Consider the following 23,021-nt stretch of genomic DNA (forward strand, 5'->3'; position numbering starts at 1 on the left):
AGGTCATGCTTTTCATGTGCGCACCATTGCGCTCCGATTTTCTCGCGTCTCTTAATCGATCCTTGCACCCCTAAGCACTACTTCCGCCAGTGTATTTCGTCCCCCTGCGTTCCCGCTTTTCCCAAAATACTCCTCCGCCCGATGCCTCTCTGGAGAGAGAGGAGGAAGTGGGAGAGGGGAGCTCCAGACCTTTCACCCTGTCATCCAAGACGACGAAGGTGCAGGTTTGATTCTCCCAGCCTCACATTTCCGGGGACGCCTATACGTGAATACGCGCTGCGAGCACGAACGCGAGGCGCCCGCACAAAACTGTGATCCCCGGGGATACAGGTCTGCTGCATGGGGGACTAATTTAGCCTATTAAGGAACGACCCTCTCGCGCCCTCCATCCGACCCTGAATGTTTAATGCGGGCGGAGAGGGGAGCCGCCGCTCAGGCGAACGAATTCAGGGCGAAAACGCGGGCCCGCAAGCACTTTGCCGGGCTTGAGCGCTGGCGTGGGCGTTGTACTAACGTTCGGCAGGCAGGCGAGCTGCCCCGGAAACTGGCAATGCGTCTCAATGGGTCTCGCGTGCGTGCGCATACCTGAACAGTGCTATTAATTCTGATTGTTCTCTGGCTGAGTTTACACTTTGGCGAGGGCGATGAAGTTTTTCTTCTTAATACTGCATTCCTTATGAAGTGGATTTTTTAGTTTGTTTTTTTCCTGGCGGTATATCGACTGAGTGCGAAGTGATAGGGAATACCGAGCACAAACTCGTTCTGAATGTTTTCGTGCACGTTCCCGTAATTTTTTCAATATTTTCAACTTTTGTGGCCTTAAACTGATTAACAGTCACGTCAAAATACTCATGCGGAGCCTTGAATAAAGTTCTAGAACAAATGAACATCTTCATGCAACAAAATAAAGTTAACCTGTACAGGAGAGCTCGGAGAAATAAAGCAGCCGAGGTATGTTATGCCGTAATCTTTTCAAGCTCTCAGTAGCAAACTGATCAAATAAAACTGATTCGGAGAGTAATAGCTTGTGACACGTATTTGCGGTCTAATTTAGAGAGTGCCTGACGTGCACTCAGTGTCAAGGTAAAGCCGTTTTTCTTCCCCAGCATTGTGCAGATGTTGATTCGAACATCAGAGTCACCAAAGCTATGGGCTCCAATCACTGCCCTATTTTAATTTCACTTTACCTCCTGGGACCTACCGCGTGATATACATTCATGCATGCATATTTCCGTATTCTTGAACGCATTGTGCTCTTGCAAATATGTGCTAATTTTAAACACTTCTACAAATCAATGCCGTAAAAGTCATCAAACAATCGGTACAAATAATGCTCTCATGGCAAAAGTTGGCTTCCGAGCCGTCGATCATGAACAGGGAAGGTCCGAGCCAGGGCCGGTGTCGTATCCAAGTAGGCATTCGTCACGTCAGCGTGCAAATCAAGGGCGCACTTTACTGTCACACTACAGTGCAAAGACGTTGTTTATTGGTCAAATGGGTGTTCGACGTACGCAGCAAGAAACGCTTCTGTTGTTGCGCCCGCGAGAAACCAGTGCAGTGTGCTCGGGAGTGTTCTTATCACAGTGCACAAGAGAGAAGTGAGGGCGGCTTGGCTGGGCCCCGGCAAGCTGTCCCGATGGCTCCGGCGCAAGAGTTTCTTTCACGCCGAGCAGGCTCGCGACGTTAACGCTAAGTGAGGCCTTGCGAGGAGCAAACGTCTGAGAAGCGTTGGGCTCTCTCTGACGCCAGCCGCCGCGCCACGCCGCCCTCCAGCTCGTGCTGTAGGCGTCCCTCCCGAGCCGAGGCCCTCATGTCTGTCTCTGTCTGTCTCTGTCCCCAAGGGAGGAGGAGCAGCCGAGGCGGAGGGCGGCGGCGGCGGCGGCTGCACGGGCGGCTCCCGCGGCCAGCAGCCATGGCGGTCTTGCCATTCATCAACCAAGACACGTCGCAGCTATGGCGCCGCCTCAACGACAAAATCGAGGAGCCCAAGAGCCAGAGGCGACTCATCCTCATCATCGTCTGCGTGGCCCTTCTGCTGGACAACATGCTGTACATGGTCATTGTGCCCATCATTCCGCAGTACCTGCGCAGCATCGACGCCTGGTACACGCACACCGAGGGCGGCAACATGTCCTCGGTCGTGGTCAACGCCACCGTCAACGGCGTGGTCACAAACCGCACCGAGTGGCGCCGAACTGGTGGCCACATCGTCTACGAAGGAGAAGAGTCGGCGGTAGGCGTCCTATTCGCCTCCAAGGCTATCGTTCAGCTGTTCGTGAATCCTTTCTCGGGAGCCCTAATTGACAGAATTGGCTACGACATTCCCATGCTGTTCGGCCTCAGTATCATGTTCCTGTCGACGGCCATATTCGCCTGCGGCACGAGCTACGGTGTGCTCTTCTTCGCCAGGAGTCTGCAAGGCGTTGGCTCTGCCTTCGCGGACACCTCTGGCCTCGCCATGATCGCCGACCGATTCACCGAGGAGACCGAGCGCACCAAAGCGCTGGGCATCGCTCTGGCCTTCATCTCTTTTGGCTGCCTCGTGGCGCCGCCTTTTGGTGGTCTCCTGTACGAGTTCGCCGGCAAGGAGGTCCCATTCATCATTCTTTCCCTGGTCTCGCTCATCGACGGCTTCCTCTTGCTCTTTGTCATGCAGCCCGTGAAGCAACAGATGCGCGCAATGGGCGTCGAGCGGCCCAAGGGCACCCCAATCTGGCGCCTCTTCATCGATCCGTACATCGCTGTGGCCGCTGGTGCGCTCATGATGTCCAATGTGTCACTCGCTTTCCTGGAGCCCACCATCTCCATCTGGATGAAGGACAACATGCACGTGGACGACTGGCAAATCGGCCTAATCTGGCTGCCGGCCTTCTTCCCGCATGTGGCGGGCGTCTACCTGACGGTGCGCATGGCGCGCCAGTACCCTCAATATCAGTGGGCAATTGCTTGCTTCGGCTTGGCGCTCGAAGGTCTGAGCAGCTTTATCGTTCCCTTCGCCCGCTCATACTGGGTCCTCATCGTGCCGCTCTCCGGCATCTGCTTCGGCATCGCCCAGGTCGACACCTCCCTGCTTCCGACGCTGGGATACCTGGTTGACGTGCGCTACGTGTCCGTTTACGGCTCCATCTACGCCATCGCCGACATTTCGTACTCGCTGGCGTACGCCATCGGCCCCATTATTGCCGGCGGCATTGTGGAGAGCATCGGTTTCACAGCCCTCAACATCTTCATAGCCATCTCTAACCTCCTGTACTGTCCGCTGCTCATGTCGCTTCGTCACATCTACGACTACAAGCCATTCGAGAGCGAGGCAAACATACTGATGCAGGACCCTCCAGCCAAGGAGTATCAGACCTACAGGCTGCAAGACGGCGCGGCGGCTCCACTCCCGGTCACCAACCATGTGCAGCAGACCTCGTTTATGGAAGGCGGCACGGTCGCCACAGCGCAGGGGCAAACCCAGCAGCAACAGCTTCAGCAGTTACCAGTTACGGGCAAGCCTCCAACACCTCAGCATCAGCAACAACAGCGGCCTCCACACAAGCGCCCCGCCGCCAAGAAGCACGTGCGGGTCAGAGGGTACAGGTCTTCGGACATGGAGATGATGATCACCAGCTCTGAGGAAGAAGAAGGTGACCTCGAGTGACGCGCCCCTTTCTGGTGGCTAGACGTCGCTTGTACTCGTGGCCGCGCTCATCATCGACGTTTAGGACTGCTCCCTGCGGTTGTGGAGCTGATGCTCATCAGCTCCTATATGACGAGAAGAGGATTACTCCGAGTGAAGTGTTGACTGCTTGGTGATTTTTTTTCGCTCGGTGTGCATGTATATGTACATCTAGAAACTCCAGCCTCTAGGGTATTGAAATGAAAGCGGCGTGGTTACTGATATTACACGTTCTTCGCTCCCGTACAGAGTTTTAGCGTAACATGTTTCCCTTGTCAAATCGCGACCAGAGAAGCATGCTAGATAACGGTGTCAGCTGGGGCAGGCGGACATAGTGGTAAATGATAACTAGTCACTGCAGGCCGCAGCTACAAGGCGATTCAAAATGGTAAAAACCTTTGGTCAATGGCAGTGCTCTGGCGCATGCTAAAGTTCCCGATTCGATGTGTTGTGCTCATTCTTTTGCAAGCAGCTTCTGGTGAGTGCCGTGATTGAACGCATCGAAGCAGAAGGCCAGCATAGTTGTTCCTCGCAATAATTCGTAGTTCTGGCGCGGACTAACTGGTTCGCTGATTGACATGAAGCCCCCGTCTAGCTTGAAACAGCTACACTGCCGTGGATGCTTCAGTGTGTCAGTGAAGCGCAGAATGTGTGCTGTGCTGTTGTAAATTACATGAAAACTATGGACAGAAAGAAAGATAAAACGGTGGTGCAACCACCTCCCTTTTAAGAATTTGCTTCCGTGATGTCAAAAGCAGTTCGTTTTGTGGAATCGCCTACGATGATACCCAAGCAGGCTTAATTGTGAAACGTGGGCGCTCTTATTTTTCGTGCCGCTACCTATTATTTGACATCACGAACCATCTCTAAAGGCGTTCGGTGCTTTCTGATGATCACATCAATCCGGACTAGTCTAAAGCAATATATGCTGACCGCGACCAGTATACTGCTTTCTTAGGCCTGGCGAATGCTTCGTACACACGACAATTCCAGGATGGACTTCTCGTACTTTAGGCTCAGTCTTGCATATTGGCTTGTTGCCCCTTAATAGCCTGCCACCATGCAAACAAGCAATCATCATACACGGAACAAGTATGATGAAGTGATCGCTAGATATCAGATGTGTTATTCGCTAGTGCATAGTATTAACTGAAATAGGAGAGTATTGCAGTTTGGCCGTGTTTCTAAGTAAACCTTACACAAGAGACAAGCAGCCTCAGAAAGCCTATTTTTCTCTCATCGTACGCGGTCGATGGAAAAACTTTGCTCGTGGCTGCGTTTGCGGTGCTAAAGACGTTGTTAGAGACCAGAAACCTTGGGGTTAAAGCTGCAAGCATTAGGAGAAAGCGCACATCGATGAAAAAAAAAGCACTTGTTTGCAGCCGCCTGGAGGTTCTAGCAAGCAGGACACTTCAAAACCGCCTCAGTCGAACGTGGACACGATGTGCCGACCACAGTGTCTTCAGGCAGGCATGCTTGAGCTGCATAAAACGATTTCGGCATAGCTCTCTATCCACGCTAAGCTTACTCCGCAGAGTGCATGGCTGTTCTTAAGCAGGAAAGTCTGAAATAATGTTTCCTTTTAACAAAATCCTCCACATCGCTTGAAATTGGTGAAACCCATGAGTTCGCTCATTTGGCCCTTTAGAAATGAGTCGACCCATGCAGGAATTATAGCTTTCAGAGTTCGTTTGGCGAATTCTCGTGAATCCAAACCACGCTTTTCGGGTAGGGACGTCATAAGCTACGTGTATAGACGGACTGTAAGGGTACGCAAAAACTCCGAGCTTTTTTTCAGTTCAAGAACTATTTCCTGTTGTGCAAAAACAAGAAAAAATGCTAACATCAGTGCTTTTCTTAAAGCATATTCGTTTTATTTGCCCTTTTTCCCCAGTTTTGCTTAGTCGAGCGAACTTGGCCCTCAACTGAACTTTAACAAAGGGCCGAATTTTTTTACCAGATTCGAGCAAAACAAATTATGAATTGAATTATTATGCCCATCGGACAAGCAAACTTAGAAACTATGTCTCTCTTTTTTGTTCCGTCTCGTTGTGTCTCGTTGTCAAAGTATATCGCTTTGTTCGAATAGTCGTGTGTCTTGTGCGGACACGGCGTTACAAAAAAAAAAAAAAATTCCAGAGCGTCCTAACAGAACTGTTACAGAGGCCTACTGCACATTTTTCAAGACCAGACTACTCTAAATCTGCGATATATTTTTACTACTGTTAAGCAGACAGATGCTTTGTATCGTGAAGTCTGCTTCGCTGGCTGTGATGTCTAAGTGAATGGATATAATACAAGTGTAACGCACTAGCTAAAACAGATAGGTACAGCGTCTGTACCAGGCGGTCAAAAGCCAAAGGAAGAGATAATGCAACTCCTTTTTCTTATTGCGTTCTTAATGTATAAAACGAACTCATCCATCTTACTTCCGCATTATTTGCGAGAGCTAAGGGGCTTAATCAGCCAATGCAAAGCAACACAGGCCACAAAACAATCCTTACTCTATAATAATAATCCCATTCAGTGCTCCTGGTATTAGAGCTAAGTTCCGTACAACGATTTGCCATCTTTAACGTAGATAATGCATGCAAGTTTCGCAAAATTTTAAAGCGAAAGAAGCGAGGTTAGTTTTGACCAAAATATATAAAATAAAATATGCTATCAGGCCTTGCAAGAATTCGTCGTATAAAGTAAAATGATAGTTGCGTTTTCAAGACTATGCATGAAAGCCTCCTGCTGGTTCACCTTTGGTTGGCAGGAAAGTAACGGTTTAATATAGAGCTGAAAGTTAAGACACCACTGCGCGCATTGCTGTCTTCTTCCTCTATTGGTGTTGGCAGATTAATGTAAATCGCGTTTTGACTTAAAGAATAACACAGATAGAGTGTTTCATCGAAACCAGAGCAAGACTTTCAGTGACCGTGTTTCGTTTACAACCAGACGCTGCCAGCAACAGTTTGCAGTTGCATTGTGTTATTGCTCTCACAAGCAAGATGGGCTGTGAGACGCTAAAAGATTAAAAAAAAACAGCGTTCTTACCCCTTTAGTAGCGCTTTCTGTCCACCTTACATCACTTTCTCCTCCGTTTCCGACAGGGTGAATGGACCTTTGTAGGTTGCGACCCGCTGGCGCCCAAAATCTATCGTTGGCAAGGGAATCTAAGGACCACGAATGTTGCTTATCACGCTTCACTTAGCAAAACAAACTAGGCCGAAAAACTTGATAAATGAGCGCCAGCGCCTCCCCACTCCTCTCTGATCTGCTTCGTGCTTACAGCGAATTGGTTTTTACGCAAAGCAGCCGAGGTCACTTTAAAAAGAAAAAGAAGGCCGGACAAGACACGGCAATGTTGACACTTGCGCCTGATGCAAACTCGGCCGCATGACCATTTATTTCTAAACACTAAATGGCTGCTGCGATGTCCTTGACGCATTATTCTCAAGCGTTCCCTCCCTCGCTTATAGTTGCGGCTGCTGTGTGGCTGGGATAAGGATTTAAAAGCGAAGTGCGAAAATGTAACGCCGTCGAAAGTTTACCCCAAGTAGCGCTGTTTTTTTTTTTTTTCACAGCGTTTTAACTCCACAGTAGGGCACATTCCTGAACACTGCTAGGAAGGTTTCGTAGGCAGGTAAAACTCAGCTTTTATGTGCGGATGTCTCTAGAGTACTGAGTCTTTGTAGCTCGGCATGACGCGTGCAGGAACGGGCTTACGATTCTAAACAAGGAGTGTCATGTTGTTCTGAAAATGAATTATTCTCGCAGACGCCATTATGGAGCGTCTGCGTAGTGCCATTTCTGAATAGTCGCTTTTGGCCACTTCCGAGTTCTTCGAATTACGTTGTTATGTTGATATAGACAATAAGGATCGTTGGTCGAGGCCAGTTAAACTACAAATCCTGTCTGAAGAATAAAATTATTCGTTCGCCCTTATTATTTGCACAAAAATAGAGGAATCTGAAAGTATGATTTCTAAATGGTTCTTTTTGGCAAATGGCTCAAAATTTTCATTGAAGCGTGTTTAGGTCACATGTTCCTAAACATTCACTAGCGTAGTCAGCGAAGTGTCAATAGCTAGAACATTTTGAGCCTCATTTCCACCAAATACGAAACAAGGAGCGCCTAAATAAACCCTCAGCCTCCCTTTTACCCAGTGTGCATGGCCTAAAAAAAACTCAGTGCCATTTCGTTCACACACTGAGGCATAACTTTCATGCTCTGCACGTGTATTTAAAACAAAATTTGCTGAAAATTAACGAGAGAACCTTATCAGCAGAGTACAAGAGCACACAAAAGCCAGCCGTCGGTGACGTTACAAATTGCGTGGTTATGCCTATAGCTGTGAGGAACAGTGTGCAGATAGTTGATTTACGATCTCCGACAAATGGTGAGCTGCGGTTTGTAAATTCCGCCTGAAAATTGTCACAAAAATGCCGCCGATGAAAACTAGCACCTTTCCAGCGCGTGCTGACTCAAACCACGGCGCCACGATGCGGACTTGTTGCTGTTCAGTGACTGCAGACTGTTATCGACTGCCTTTTTAGCGTTGGTGTTTTGCATCTAGTGCCAGGCCTCAAACTGGTGCGGTTGTTTCCAGTGTCACTGTTGTGGCTGTCATGAGAGAGTGAGGTCAATTGTTGACTTGTTGTCGTCCGAGCAAATCGCACAGAGTGTCGTTCTCTTTGTTCCTTAAGTCGTGTATGTAACGCAATAGAGCCAGCTGTATCCCTCTTGTACTCTCAGTGTTTCTCTCTCTCTCCGTATCTCTCTCTCTCAACTGATCCAGTTGAAGCTAGGTTAAGCGCAACAAGCCCACTTCCAAAATTTCGAAGGCAACGTGTTTGCTGTCGTTAGCCCCTTGTAAGCAGTCTAGTGGTCAAAAGTTCGTAACTTGTATCTGTCCGCACTGCGAACTGTTACCACGTCAGTTGACCAAAGCGAAAATTCCGTAGGATGTCGTGAAACTGATTGCTGGCAGCGCGAACAATAGATGCCGCGAGCTGCTGTCGTACAATAGGGCAGCAATCATAGCATACCAACAAGGATTAACCCAAGCAGCACAAGTAATTGGCCCAAGATTGGAACTGTATTGGGAAAGCTGGCCCTACAAAGGACCAGGATGGGACCATCTTGTTGCAATATTGGGCCAATGACCTGTGCTGCTTGGGAAGCCGCCTATAGAGTCATTGTGGATCAGTGTTGTTAGGTTCGATAGCGACCAAGCTCGCTGATGCAGTTGCGTCGCTAATTAGCAAACATACCTCAGGTTGTACAGAGATGTCGGTGTCGTGTGAATACGGAGCACCCTAAACGTGTGTCACTATGGTGCAGTGTGAATGATGTGAAGAAACCTGGTGAGTGATCCACTACGATGTCCCCTGAAAACCAAAGCCTGGGCGTCTTCTCTTCAGCCTACCCTCTCCTTCGATACCCAGTAGCTGTGTATGTAACTCTGGGGAGTCTGTTTTCATCGCTTTATGCCTTTTTTTTTACTTCTACTTTCTTGGTGGACGCTGACGAGGGAGGACAGGTTTAAAATACTGATAATGCTGAAGCCTCGCTGTGTAGTTAAAGCACATGGCCAAGATACCCCTTTGTTGTTTAATAAGCAACAACAGAACGGGTACAAACAAGCATTTTAAATGCCGCACGAACTCGGAAAGAAAAAAAAAAGAACAAACTGCTTGACCCTTAACATTTACGTTAAGAGACGGCCTGGGGGCTGTTAGCTTTCTAGTAGCACTAGTTGAGCTTTTCAGGGACGTTTAAATCGAGCTTGCGTGTTTTACCCATGAGGCAAAACAAAAACGGGTAAGCTACACGGCTGCGAGTATTTTGGCTCTCGCGATTTCCTGCTTTTCAAAGTACCTTAAAGATTACCGTCTCTTAAATTTAAATGCAAGCCAGTAAACCTGAATATCACGGGTGTTAGGTAGTAGGCCCTCCTTTAGGGAATTAGATCATTTGCGTTTTTCTGTCTTAACCTTGGTCGATGGGATAGTTTGCAGTCAAATTTCAACCCCTTATTTCAGGAGGCGGTACTTGTTTAGTGTAAATCCCACATTGGGATGTTCAAGGCACCGTGCGCTCATTTCTTAAATGCACAAGAGCGTAGTGCTGATAGGGCATTTGATGCAACGAAAAAATTAGCAGATTCGTCTATCTCACCTAAAAGCTGACGTCACTGCAAATGACCGCTTCTCAAATGTTGTGACTTCAAGGTAGCGCCTTCCTACAGCCTACAAGGAACCTCAGGGGAGCTCACACGTTTGGGCGAGAAGCGTCTTGGATCACCTACTTTCGGATAAGACTTTCGGCATTTGCAGATACTCGTTTGCTGTCCAGCACTGATCATGTCATGCAATGCACGAATAGGCGTTTAGCGCTTCCTTATAATCGGCGGATATTCTCCGTAATTTCCCGCACAAAAACAAAAGCCTGGTCGACAGGCAGCAGCCTCGGAGACTTACCTAATTCTGTAAGAGGTTATGGTAGACAGAGGTTGAGCAGATGGTTCCTGATAATCACAAAGTGAACAAGGGAAGGAAAAGCCTCAAGGTGCTTGCCAACGTTTCGGCAAAATGACTTGTCTTCGATGAGCCCAGACGAAGACAAGTGCTCTAGTCGAAACGTTGACAAACACCTTGAGGGTTTCACCTCCCTCGTTCACTCTGTGATTATTTATCAGAGCTTGCGGGCATGGGGGCCACAGCCTTTCGTGCACCGTGTCGTTGAATCGATGAACGTTGCCGTGGATTCATGGACACGTTGCCGACGAAGCTCGTACACTGCTGAGTATGGATGAGCCTCGCCTCTCAGCGAGCCTTCGCTAGCAGGCCAGGCCATTAACAGGAATACGGGACAAGCGCTTCTAGTTCCCTTGGCTGCCACCACGTGGCGCATCGCTTTGAACTTTAGAAAATAACACACTGAAATCATCCGTGATGTAAGAAAGGAAGACAATGACCGAATGATCTCCTATTGAAGCGCTATAGGCTACTAGGCCGAGAGGCACTGGCTGGGCGCTGTCCCGAATTGTTGGTAATGGTAAGGCCTGCGGTTCATGGCGACAGGCCTTATATGAAGTGAACGGCACTTAAATGTGGCTAACTTTCGTACTCGTACGGCACACGACAGCCAAGTAGCATGAAGAGACATGTTTACCAGCATATGACAGCGGATTTGAAAAATCAAGCCGTTAGTGGCGGCGGAATCATGTCACACATTCACGCGTGGCGTATTAAATATAGAGTTCTCCAGTATCCTAAGTGTTATTGCTTTACCTGCTTGCATACGGACTTTTTTTGGAAATCGTTATTGTTTTCGCGGCAACAGCGTTCAACGAGGGGTTTTGTTTACTGCGTACGCACGTAGAACTGTGAAATTTAATATCTTGAAAACGTAATCCTCTGTTAGCATTTGTAAATATAAAGTCTTTGCGTACGTGTAGTACTTGTCGTTATAGGTGTATGCTTCAAAGCTCTCCCTGCGCATTTACCGAAACCGATGACAACTATGTGTAAATGTAAATGTAATATTTCCCATGCCTTGTATCTATCAGCCAGCAATACTTTGTGAGCTCTATTTAGAATTGTTCCAGTGTGGTCACAGGCGTCTGCATGTAACTATGACGCCGTCTAAACACTGAAGTCGCTATGGTACCGAGACCCCGGGATTGAGCCAAGAGCCAAGGGTGCAAACTGAAATGCATATCTCAGTTTTGTGAAAGTCTACGCCGAAGATACATATCTCTCTTTGCCATGGACTCGTCCTAGCATCTCAGCGTCTTAGGCTGTCGTAACATTAGGCCAAGGTGTTGCTTAAAGGGTGATGTCAACCATTTTTTTTCGGTGGCTTGGTGGTTATAATATTCAGGAAATATATATATGAAGCAAGTTGTGACGAATGTAAGCGATGGCTGCCGCGTGAATGACACTGAATTATATTTGTTGATGTTCCAAACTGCTGCCGCGTTTATTTCTTTCATCTCTACGTGTATGTGTGTAAATAAAAATATAAAGAGTTCGATCGTGATTTCTGCTGTGATCTTGTTAGCTAATTCCAATACTCTATGCGTGGACGCCTATAGATTATGTGGCCGGTAACGAGACAGCAAGCGAAAAAAAAAAGAGAACAATAAACAATATTTGCTCCCAATTTGCTTTGAACTTGTCAACTTCTTTCACTGTGCTGTTCTGCTTTCAGTGAAGCCCGCCCAGAGTTCTACCGAGGTTCTTCGAGGATGAGATGGTTTGTTGCGTTGCTCTAACTAATCAACCAAGGCTACCATGTTATCGAAGAAATGGCCCTTTCTTCACAGCGAAGAACGGACCAGTTCTGAAATTAGTATGAAGGGAGCATACTTGCCTGTGCAATTCCCGATTTACTAAGAAACAATTTAACTCCGTCCGTAATTTTGTCGCGTCCGGCACATTAAACATATACCTATATCATGCGTCATACCCATCATTTCAGGACAAAACCATTTTTCAGCGGGAAAGAGTTTATGAATGCAGTTTTTTCATATATTGTAAGATTTCACTATAAAAATAAATATACGCACAGATCTCCTGTGGGCAGGCTTGCATTTTTTTCCAATTGACGTTTTTTCTATCATCAAAAACGTTCTCGATTGATTTTCTATGGCAGTCTTAACTGCTCAATGCGAGCGATGGAAAATATTTAAAAGATTTGGCTAAACATAAGAAGAATGGACCATTAGCTTTAATATTTTCATAAGAGTATCTTATATTATTCCAATATTCAACATTTTTATCCAAGAATGCTGAACACGTCGTACTATTGCATAAGCAGGGCTCGCGGGAGCACGGCCAGAATGAATGCGAGCTAAAATCTAATTTATGTATGCGGTCAGAACAAAGTAATTTCATAGCCTGGCATGCTGAAATCTATCTCAGCCTACAAAAAAAAAAAAACTCTAGCGATAGAAATATCATCACGAAACGTTAGCTATAATTAGACTCGTTTATTTTCGGCGCTCACAACGCGTCATAACACAGTGGGTAGAATTCAGATGGTATTCTTCGAGTTTTTATTCCTGCTTCCGTCAAAAACCATTCCGAGATTTATTCCGCAATCTTTCTTTTCTGTGAAGAGGGAACGCTATTTGTATGGTATGGTAAATTTCCAGTAGAGAGAAAAAATTCTAGAGCAGCAAATTGAAGCAGCCACCAAACTGCTTCGACATTTTACAAGTCTTGACTGCGCAGCTGCGCGCCTTTGTTAAAATACTGTAGCCTACCTGCTCGTCGTGAGTAGATGCAAGCATTAAATGCACTGTCGGAAATGCGGAGCGCATTGTAAAATTTCGCCCTCCCGAGGACATTCGCTTCCAGAGTACCGAGCGTTCTTTCGCTGGTTCAGCGCCCTGGGCGGCAGTGGTGTTGACCACGGAGTCGTGCGGTACCGTTCGCTGGAGCACACACATCGACGAATCTACGGCGCGAACTGTTTAGCGGTGGTAAGCACAGCTCTTTTACAGGCGTGTTGCGTCTGTTCATCGTTTAGCCACAAGCTGGGGCGCGCACGAGCAAAACCTTGACATTTAAGTCACTTCCACGCCTCTCGGCACCGCAGCTTCCGGCGCAACACACGCAGGGCTACGCGCGGCCGCCGGTAACCCGATCATCGCCGTCACCCGAGAGCCTTTGAAGGCTCGCACGGCGCGCTTTCTTTCTTGACGCGCAGGTTTGCTTTAGCGTGCGTTAAGCTGCCCACCATTCGGACGGAAAGTTTGGGAAAGTTCACCTCATGTTCAGCCTCACGTTCGGCGCCATCTTCCCCTTTAGGTTCGCCGAGGCTCCCGGGTAATATTCGCCACGAGATTTCCGGGAAAGGGAGCTAAAAGCATTTCATGCTTTTTTTCATGAAACTCACAAGATGTGTACACACTCAAGTCAATTTTCACTTACAATGCTCAGTAAATGAAGAACACCGCTGACTAAGTTTGAGCATGGCGCTAAGGCATGATGAAAAAATGATAATAGTCATGAAACATGACCCATTTGCGAGTACGCATGAGTCAACCTCTGGACTAGTTGCATTTCCAGCCTCCTTTTCTATCAAATCCAAAGAATCAAACAAATGGTTTATGGTGGTTTAACGTTCCAAAGCGACTAAGGCCATGAGGGACGCCGTAGTGAAGGTCTCCGGAAATTTAGACCATTTGATGCTCTAACATGCACTGACATCGCACAGTACACGGGCCTCTAAAATTTCGCCTCCATTAAAATGCGACCGCCGCGGCCGGGATCGAACCCGCGTGTTTCGGGTCAGCAGCCGAGCGCCATAACCACTGAGCCACCGCGGCGGGGAATCAAACAAATTAATCACAGTGATGCTCCTGTATTCGATCATGAGTAAAGGCACGCTGCGCAACTTTCCGCACTTATCGCGCTACGTTATGCATCAAGATGGGCTCAGATTTTCTACAGACAGTCCCAGAAAATCTATCAAGACACATCAGTGGCGTATCCAGGAGTTTTCAGCAAGGAAAATGCGAGGATCGAGATGGCTCCCATTTTATAGGAATTCCTGAGATTGGTAGAAAACCGGGCCGTCTTTATGGGGGCGGCTGTAGTTCGTGCTGGTTACAGGGAGTTTTTCAATCGTCGGCATCATTGAAGTACACGCTGGATCGTTCTTTCATTTTAAAATGCAATTTCCCCTCTTAAGGTCGCACTGTTTTGCGTCCCAAACCTTGACGTCATATATATCTAGTGCTGCGGGGCAAGAGGCAAGTTCTCTCATTGAACCACGACTGCAACTGCAATAAAATAAGCAGCTTCCCACGTCAATCCTACGCGAAGAGAATTGCGACGGGCTTTCGAAGGCATTGCAGAAATGAGGTGATCTGAGTTGGCAGTTCCTCTCAAACGGCAGCACTGAAGGGCTTGTAGTGCCGTTGTCTTCTGTTCCCTCCTTAAGCAGTTGCTGCAATTCACAAGCCGCCGATAACAATGCCTCCCACTGGCAGCGTTGTGCGCCCAACCGCTCACTGTCCACAGCGGCTTATTGGCAGAACTCTTTTCGGAGAATGAATTTAAGTCTGCAGTGCTTCCAGGCATATCTCTTTGGTCCAAATGTATTATCTGGAATGTAGTAATTACGCGCAATCACCATCATCATTTATCTCAGCGCTTTCGTATATTTATTGACTTTGTCATATTTAAACCTGACTTTCACCTATGCATCCTTTACACCGTCGGAGCTTTTGAATATTTCTCGGCGTCTACAGGGCAAGAATGATCTTCTCCGCATGAATAAAACTAAGTTACCAGTAAACACTTTAGGTTGTGCACTTTTTTTCCTCCGCGTCACGCTCGCGCACCTCCCGTATGCGTAAGTATACAGGAACACCGGATATGCGACTGTTTATGCCTTCGCTGTCACCGACAGTCTGCAGCAACAACGACAAGCGTGATAACATTGCGTTATGTGTTTAAGAATGCTCCCGCTTACCAGATAGAGCGTCCTTTGTCCTTATGGCTTCGCTTAACAAGTTGGCAGCGTTGCAGAAAGGAGTCTGTGCGTGAATGAAAAACATACAGATATGCGCAATGATCCTGGAGTCGAGAAGCCCGTGCGCACATAACGCCATTCACGTCAACGCCGCCATTCTTTGTCGTACGTCCGGCGTCATCGTCTCGGCAATAAGGCTCGAAAGTAAACTCCCTTCACGAAAAGCGACAGCGGCTGGCGGCGCATGCACGCAGGTTCTTACATAAACAAACGCGAAAGGGCAGAGGCTGAACTTGCAGACGCGCGGAAGGCCCAGCTGCCGTCACAATCGAGCAGGGGTGGGGAGGTCAGCACACACCGGGGGCAGCCCTCGGTGTTCTGCGCTCAGCGGGAGCGAGCAGTGGGATTCTCAAACTCAGAGCGGGCTCTTCGCCCTTAGGGGACGCAGCGCCGGGGATAAAGGGCGGAGGGGAAGGGAAACCGAGGGAAGCACGTCGAAAACGAGCACCTCATTAGGAGACGACGCACGCTGAGAGCCCGCGGATCCCCCGTGGCTGTTGCGAGACCCCCGCCTTCTATGGCAGCCTTCTTGGCTTCGTTTTCATCCCCCTCCCCGGGGCTTACACGCGTGCGTTTCTCCGCGCGTGCTGGATGGTCGCCTCTGCTCGCCGACAGAGTTTGTTGTAGATCGAAACGGAGAAAGACGACGCGCGGGACGAGCGGAGGGGTGCGGGCGACACGCAGATGACAGGCGCTCCAAGGGCGCTTCGCCCGCCCGCCGCGCGGCGGCTGTAAGCCCGCAGTCCTTCGCCAGAGGCTGCGCGGGACAAATCCGACCAGGCAGCGACGTGCGTCAGGCACGAGCACTGCGAGGCGGCGCGCACTCGCATTTCGCAACCAGCGCGAGGCTCCAGTACGACGCCTTTGCGACGAACCTTTCCGTGCGCGTGGCTTACAAAGAGAGCTCCTCTTATACAGAAGACGTCAAAGCGAGGTTTCTGTCTCCCCCCCCCCCCCCCCCCCCCACTTTTTCTTTTGCAGTTTTTTTTCAAGCGATTAGGCGCATGTGTAAGCATGTGACAACGTCGCCTCTTTTACAAAGCCTTCTCCTTTTTCAAAGGTTTTTCCTATTTCTCCCGAGTGCTCGTGGAGTCGTACACACTGCTCGCTACACCGATACAAATCAGTCGCTGCCGTTGTTCACGTCACTAAGGTGACGCCCGCCATTGAAGAGCACGAGCCGCTTGTGGATCCATGAAGGAACTTCAGTGTGATAGTTTCAGGCGCCAGCATTTGAATTCAGGGATCATGACAGCGTGGCGTTTATGGCGGCTCACTGCAAAGCGAGTGCAACAATCGTTTGCCGCTGAATGTTCTCGGGTCGCACGGCTTCTTCTATGTGCGGAATCACCTAGGCCACCGGCGTCGCTTGGAAAATCCGCTGCGCCCGCGCTGTAATATCAATGTGGCTTTTGAGCACTCATCCGTGACCAGTGTGCCTTACAGGCCGAATACACCAGTAAGTGCTCGCAGAATACCATTATGCTTTCTTGAACAGCGAACAGTTGGTCTCCACACTGAAGAGCTGCGAATAAAAAGAAAATTTCATTTATTGATTGCCACAATAAGAAGCCCCATGTCTAGGGTATTTGTCTAGTTGTGTTTAGCCTTGGTGTAGTTTCAATCCTTGGGTTGCGCGCTTAATTAAAATTACCTGGTCTGCCTAGTTTGCCGCTTGAGTCCCTTGTATGGTTCCAGAAAGAGGAAGATATTTTCTCTTCCTGATTTTGAAAATAAGCTTTTTCCCCCTTAATTGTGAACAAAGGCTCAGAATATGAGTAGGAAAAAACTAATTGCGCAAAATGCATGCTGCGGGAGATTTTATGCCGCTGCATTCGCAGCTGTTGCATCTATATGTAGCAAGTTTCAACTCATTTGCGTGCGCTTAAGACAGCTTTCTTCAGGAACGTATCGGTATTTCGGAAAACCAAGTTTGTTCCCACTTGAAACCCTGAAGATGCTTTGAAGAGACGCCCTGTGTGAGCGCGAACACTCTGCTGTGAATGCTTCGGCAGCACAGACTACTGACAAGCACTGCAAAATATTAATAGCAGTCACTAACAATTTTAACATACGAAAGTGGCTGCGCGAACTGACTAGGTCCAAAACAAAGCAGCGCCTCATTTAAAGGATTTCAGGTCTGCACCCCGCACTATTCATGCATTGACATTCACTTCTCGTGTCGCTCTTTTTCTTTCCGTAGAGTAAAATGGAGAGCTCTGAACTTGGGAGCTGAGGTAATGGAATTACTCGAGGAGCGTTCTTTCGCGGCCTGCTTCAGGAAGCGCTTGCGTTCCGGCGCTGCGCGCGTCATTAGCTCGCAAAAAAAAAAGCAAATCAGGGCAGCAGCAATACTTACCAAAAGATAAAAACATATCAAACGAAACAAACAGATCGGGAGAAAATAACAGAGCGAAAATAGGGTGGGGAGCAATCATACGAGACAGCCACGCCACTTGGGGAGGCGCAGGGGCTGGAGAACACTTAACTAGGCGGCTGAGTGGCAAACGCCGAGGGCTGTCTGTGGGACGCACGTGTGTGTACGCGCGGGTACACGCCGCAGGTCGTTCAAACATTTCCGACGAGCCCCGGGAGGGAAGGGACGCGCTGGGCGGCGAAGCGGGGGGGCGAGAAAGGAGGATGGTTACAGGGCGCTGGTGCAGCCCTACGGGGGCCGGAAAATAAAAACAAAGAGGAGCCGGGGATTTAAATTGAGCGAGGGCAAAAAAAAGAGTATTTGGTAGGGAAAAAAAAGGGAGGCTGGTAGTCGACGAATTACGGCGATCAAGAGGAGCGCGTCGCACACCCCGTGGCCGCCCTTGCTCTTTCGCAAACGTTGTCGTTTTCTTTGTTCCTACAGGGAGGTCCTGAGCAAGGGGGAGGGGCTCGCGAAAGGGATACACAGAGGAGGCGCACGCCGACGGTTGGAACGCGAGCTTGCTCACCGCTTTCACGGGTGCGGGTCAGCTACAGCCGTCTTTCTTCTAGCTCGAGTGTGCGCGCAGCGCGTCCTCGTTCGCACCCGGAGACGGCCTCTGTGTACGTTGCGAATTACCGGGAGCCCTGCTCGAGCGATCCCCTTTTGGCGGCGGAGGGGTCCCCTTTGATTGAGGATCAGCGGGACCCGGAGGACGAAGCCCGATCGACGGGCACTCGGCCCTGCCACGTTGTGGAGGTTTGGGCTGAAATGAAAACGTGAGTTTTAAATGCAGCGCAACGCGCATGCGTTTAGAGACTGTTGGGCAGCTTATTCCTTCGTGATCGCAGTCTGCATCATCGTGGGCTGCGCTGGCCACTGAGCGATGGAGTGGACAGCGTCGCCGCAAGGTACTGGTGCGAGCGATATTGACTGGAATTCGCAGGTGCGAATTTCGCCGTGGGATTTACGTTGTGGGGTAGTGCGAACTGACGTCGAGAGGAGCGAACCTTTCAAACCCCGCCTCGCTCAGTGGCCGCCAGATTTACTGCCACCGCGCTCATAGATGACCAGAAGGATAAAGAAAGGCCACACCGAGCTGCTACTAGCCAGAGATATCCAAAGCATCAGCACTTTCATTTTTAAGGCGATAGCGTTTAGGCTCCCGTTCTGCCGAAAATCCAGCGTCGTCGTTGTGAGCGAAAAAACCCAGGTGGAGCAACCAATAGGTGGGCCAACTAGGTCACTTGACCTCGCGGTGTCATCATAACCTGCAGATCGGACTGTGAGACAACTGGCCACCGTCGAATGTGGCAGCCAAATTAATAATTTGTCTCGAGAGGTTGCAAGGGAAGAGCAACCTGCGTCGCAAAAGCCCCCCCGGTGGCAGCACCGCTGCGCCAGGAGGTGTATGAGAACTCCCAGGGTTTTATGAATGTTAAGTCGAGAATGACCAAACCGTCGCCGCATCATTAGAGTGGCGCACAATAAAGTAACACGCCTAAAAAATGAACAAAACGTAACAGGAATGCGAGACGCAGCTTAATATGAACAATATTTGGTCCTCCGAACGCCCTCGTTACAAGTCCTCTTCGACATTCCCATCACGTGCTGAGCGGACAGTGTCCTCCGGTCAAACGTTGCACATTCTCCACACTGCCATTTCTATCAACATTCGGCTACTTTCCTCTACCGGTTTAACAGCTCCAAGTTTATTGAGGTACGCGAATGACCCTACATTTGGCTGGAAAACCAAAGGCTGTCGCTCTCATTCTTGTTTACCACCAGTGGCCCAAACGCATTGCGGAGTGTGTTGTGCTTTTGGCCGTTGCAGAAATAGCCGGCCTAGGAAAGAGGTACGATACGCGCTCGAGCTTCCTAGGGACCAGGTGCATGACCTTTATAGAGCACACGGTAAAGGTCTCGCACGCTGCACGATAGTCACCCGATACTAAATCGAGGGCCCTTCCGCATGCCACAAATGTCGAGGACAGACCTTCGCTCAGGTCACGATAGGCCACTAATAAGCGAATGTTCCCTCTCCAAAACGCAACACGTACACTTTTGACGCCACTCGTGCTTAGCAGCAGCGGACATCGCACCTGTTCCAAGCTTTTGTTCCGTGAACGCATAAAGGTGCACATGAACTCTGACCTAACAAAACACAACTGCGCTTTGTCAAGTCAGCCTCTATGTACCCTCGTGTAATTGCAAAAAACCTATGGGTCACTGGGCTACTGAACGAAAACAGCTGTCTTCACTCGCTGACTCCAGGACCCGAACCCGTTTCAGCTTTCCATACTTGTCGCTTTTTGTTTTGTTTTATTTTCTTTAATTTTGTCAAGGCTACCAATGGAACAATCGCGCTACCACACTAGACGAAAAGGCAACTCAGCTCTGTTTACGTCGTCGATAAGTGTGTATTTTATATAACAAAAACAGTTCACCATACAGTCGGAATAAAAAAAGAGAAAAAGAACTTTTCTTGAAACCGTCTTGAAAGAACATAAGAAGACGTTTCGTATTAAACTCACAGTGTACTTGCGCGGAGAACGCTAAGTACACAATCCCAAAACACACACAAATGCATCCATTAATCATTTTTGACGGCGCTGTCCGTTCTGGCGTCCCTTTTTTTTTCGTTTTGTTGTAAGCGCGTATACTTTCAAGACGCAACGTGCGAAAGCAAAACACGTACAGCAGCGCCAGCTCGTATAAAAACACTCACACGGTCAGGCCGCATCTAAATTGGATACGCAGTAACCGCGTAGGGCGCCATGCGTCGGCCACCCGGGCTCCAATTTTGCTCTGACAGCGCAAAAAGAAGTGACGCAACGGCAGGATAGCAAGAGTGATAGAGAAAAAGAGAAAAAAGCAAAACGTAGAAGTACAGCGAGATCCGGGCCACATAGAAAAGCGGCTTAGCACTCTGTAAACACAGATATAAGTTAGGCGGGTTGCCCCCCTCCCTGCCTCGTTGCTCCGGCCTTAGTGCGACCGGGGTCTCAATCCAGTGTCGGCCGCCTTCTGTCTCGAGACGTGATCGGACTTTGGAAAAAGCTGGCCGCCGCCGCTCCCCCGCAGAGAGTCCGGCGGTGCGTCTGTCCTGCGCGGCGAAGCGCCGCTACACACGGGGCGAAGAAACGCCGTGGGCTGCACGCGCGGCCGCCGAATGAAGGGGGAAACTCTGTCGAGTCAGAGAAATTGAGCCAGGACGGGGAATAAAAGGAAGGCGCCGAAGAGCACCTAGGAGGTCGTATACGCGGGGAAACCGATGAAAGGGAGCCCGGCGGGGACGAATACACTCGAAAGGCCCCCCGAGAATGGCAGCTACGCTCGACCTAAACTAATCCTCAAAGCGGAGAAAGAAAAATGATCGCGTGGAACCCAACAGGATCAAATATATTACTGCGAAAAGCACTGGAAGAAGCAGCGGACGCAGTAGCGGCAACCGCCGCCAATGCAGCCAATGACGCTGCGGAATTTGTTTTTTTTTGTTTCAAATCGGATTGACATGAACGGCTGTCCGTTATGCTGTCTTCATTTTCGGAGAAAAAAAAAGAGGAACTGTCTTCATTCATAAATGTGTAAGCAGTCCCATCGACGTAGGCAACGCGGAATCCAAGGTAAGGCAATCACGTTCGCGAAAGAACTGACTGGCAGGCATGGCTTTAACAGAAAAGAATTTTTACGTCCAACATTCTACACTTCGAGCTGTGGATGCTGCAGGAGCATGGTGTACTGCGGTGGAAATTATTTCAAACACCGGGGATACCATAACGTGAACGAAATGTGTAAGAATGCAGACGCGTGATGCTTTGCATTTCGCCTCCTGCCGAATGCGACATCATCCTTCTTACAGAAAGCAAATGACCTCGTGCCCACCACAAATGCGCTCTCCCACGGAGTTATCACGATATCATCTGTGCTATATTCTTCTGTATCTCAGCAACTTTCGTTTTCGACAGTAAAGTTATCTCCTTTCGGTAAAATAAGTCCGCAAGAAAACAATCAGATACCCCATAGACGATACGCGTTAAGCGGAACTGAATTTAAGCTTTTCAGAAGTAGCACACTCGGCTGCAGATATTTCAGTTGTAAGTGAACAGCGCAAAAAGGTAGGAGTATGCTATGGCTGATTTGACACGAAAGCTGTATCATCGTACGCATGGAAATTCGGGCATTTGAATTTTTAGATTCGAATAACAGCCAATCGCTCGACCCGCAAATGGTTCACAATGCATGAGAAGTGTTCATCTTCAAGGTTTAAACGTTTCTAAAGCAAAGCAGTTATTCAATACGAGCGGTACCTTTCTTATTTTACGAAAAAAAAACTTTTTCAAGCGCTCTTTTGCAAGTCAAGAACACGTAAACAAATCAAAGTTGATTTGTTCAGAAATTTCAACAGTTCGTTAAAGTTGTGCCTTCGACAATGCATTGAACAGCACAATATTATAGCTCTAAGAGGTGACAGCATGGAGAGCGTGAAGGCCCCTTTGTATCTCCCACATTTCATTTGTATTTCCCACTCGCTGGATATCACTCAGTGCTCCCATTTATAAGTGTTCGTGCGATTTTTTCTAATATACTGCTCATATTTCATCATTTCAACGTCGTACAAGCCACACCGCCATCCGCGTTGACATTTCCAGCCACGAGTAAAATCTGACTTTCTCAGTTCAAACCATTCGCTCGGCATATGCAAAGTTCTATGGGAGCACAATGCTGTTTGAAAACCCATAAGTAAAAAATAACCTATGAAGGCTGTCTGTAGCATTTTTCGGGTGGTGGAAGTTTAGAATATTGTGTTCTCAGGACAATATATCTGGTCAAAAAAAAAAGAAAACTACATAAACTACTGTAGGCATTTAGTTTTCATCCAGAAATGCTCATTTCACGAGCCGCCAGCTACGATGTATCATTATTGAGTTCCCTTTCCTTCGACCCATGTTATCGACCAGCCAGAGGTATATATATATATATATATATATATATATATATATATATATATATATATATATATATATATATATATATATATATATATATATATATATATAGTTTTCTAAAACCTCATAAATCAATTCGATCAACGCACTTTCCGAATGATATTGAACTAGTGAAATTAAATTGCCTTGCATATACTTTGTACCTATGTATTGAAGTTTGAAAACAGTTGGTGATTTCAAGGTTGGCCTGACAGGCATCTCACATCGAGGCATGAGATTGGGCCTAATCAGAGCGGTCCCCAAAAAAGTCGGCATGTGAGACATAAAGACCTATTTGTATGCTTTTAGTCTCGCAATTAGATATTTAGAATGTCACGTATCACTGACTAACCTGCAAAGGCGAAAAAGTGAAATTCGCTCCAAATGACGCTTATATGAGCGATATACAATT

At 48.3% G+C, this 23,021-nt stretch overlaps 1 protein-coding gene across 6 annotated transcripts in view; it reads left to right on the top strand.

The window, feature by feature from the left end:
* The window catches only part of VAChT (Vesicular acetylcholine transporter), a 213,823-nt gene that overhangs the window by 57,738 nt on the left and 133,064 nt on the right, over positions 1 to 23,021 (top strand). The window contains exon 3 of one of the 6 annotated variants that reach the window (XM_077648039.1): positions 1,842 to 11,819. The exons of the other annotated variants lie outside the window; for them this stretch is intronic. Within the exon in view, the coding sequence (XP_077504165.1) occupies positions 1,913 to 3,646 (1,734 nt within the window). The 5' untranslated portion in view covers positions 1,842 to 1,912 and the 3' untranslated portion in view covers positions 3,647 to 11,819. Of the gene's footprint in view, positions 1 to 1,841; positions 11,820 to 23,021 lie in introns of those variants that run through there. 6 annotated transcript variants of the gene reach the window in all.

This window comes from Amblyomma americanum, chromosome 1 (assembly GCF_052857255.1).
Source record: "Amblyomma americanum isolate KBUSLIRL-KWMA chromosome 1, ASM5285725v1, whole genome shotgun sequence".
Taxonomy (NCBI): Eukaryota; Metazoa; Arthropoda; class Arachnida; order Ixodida; family Ixodidae; genus Amblyomma; species Amblyomma americanum.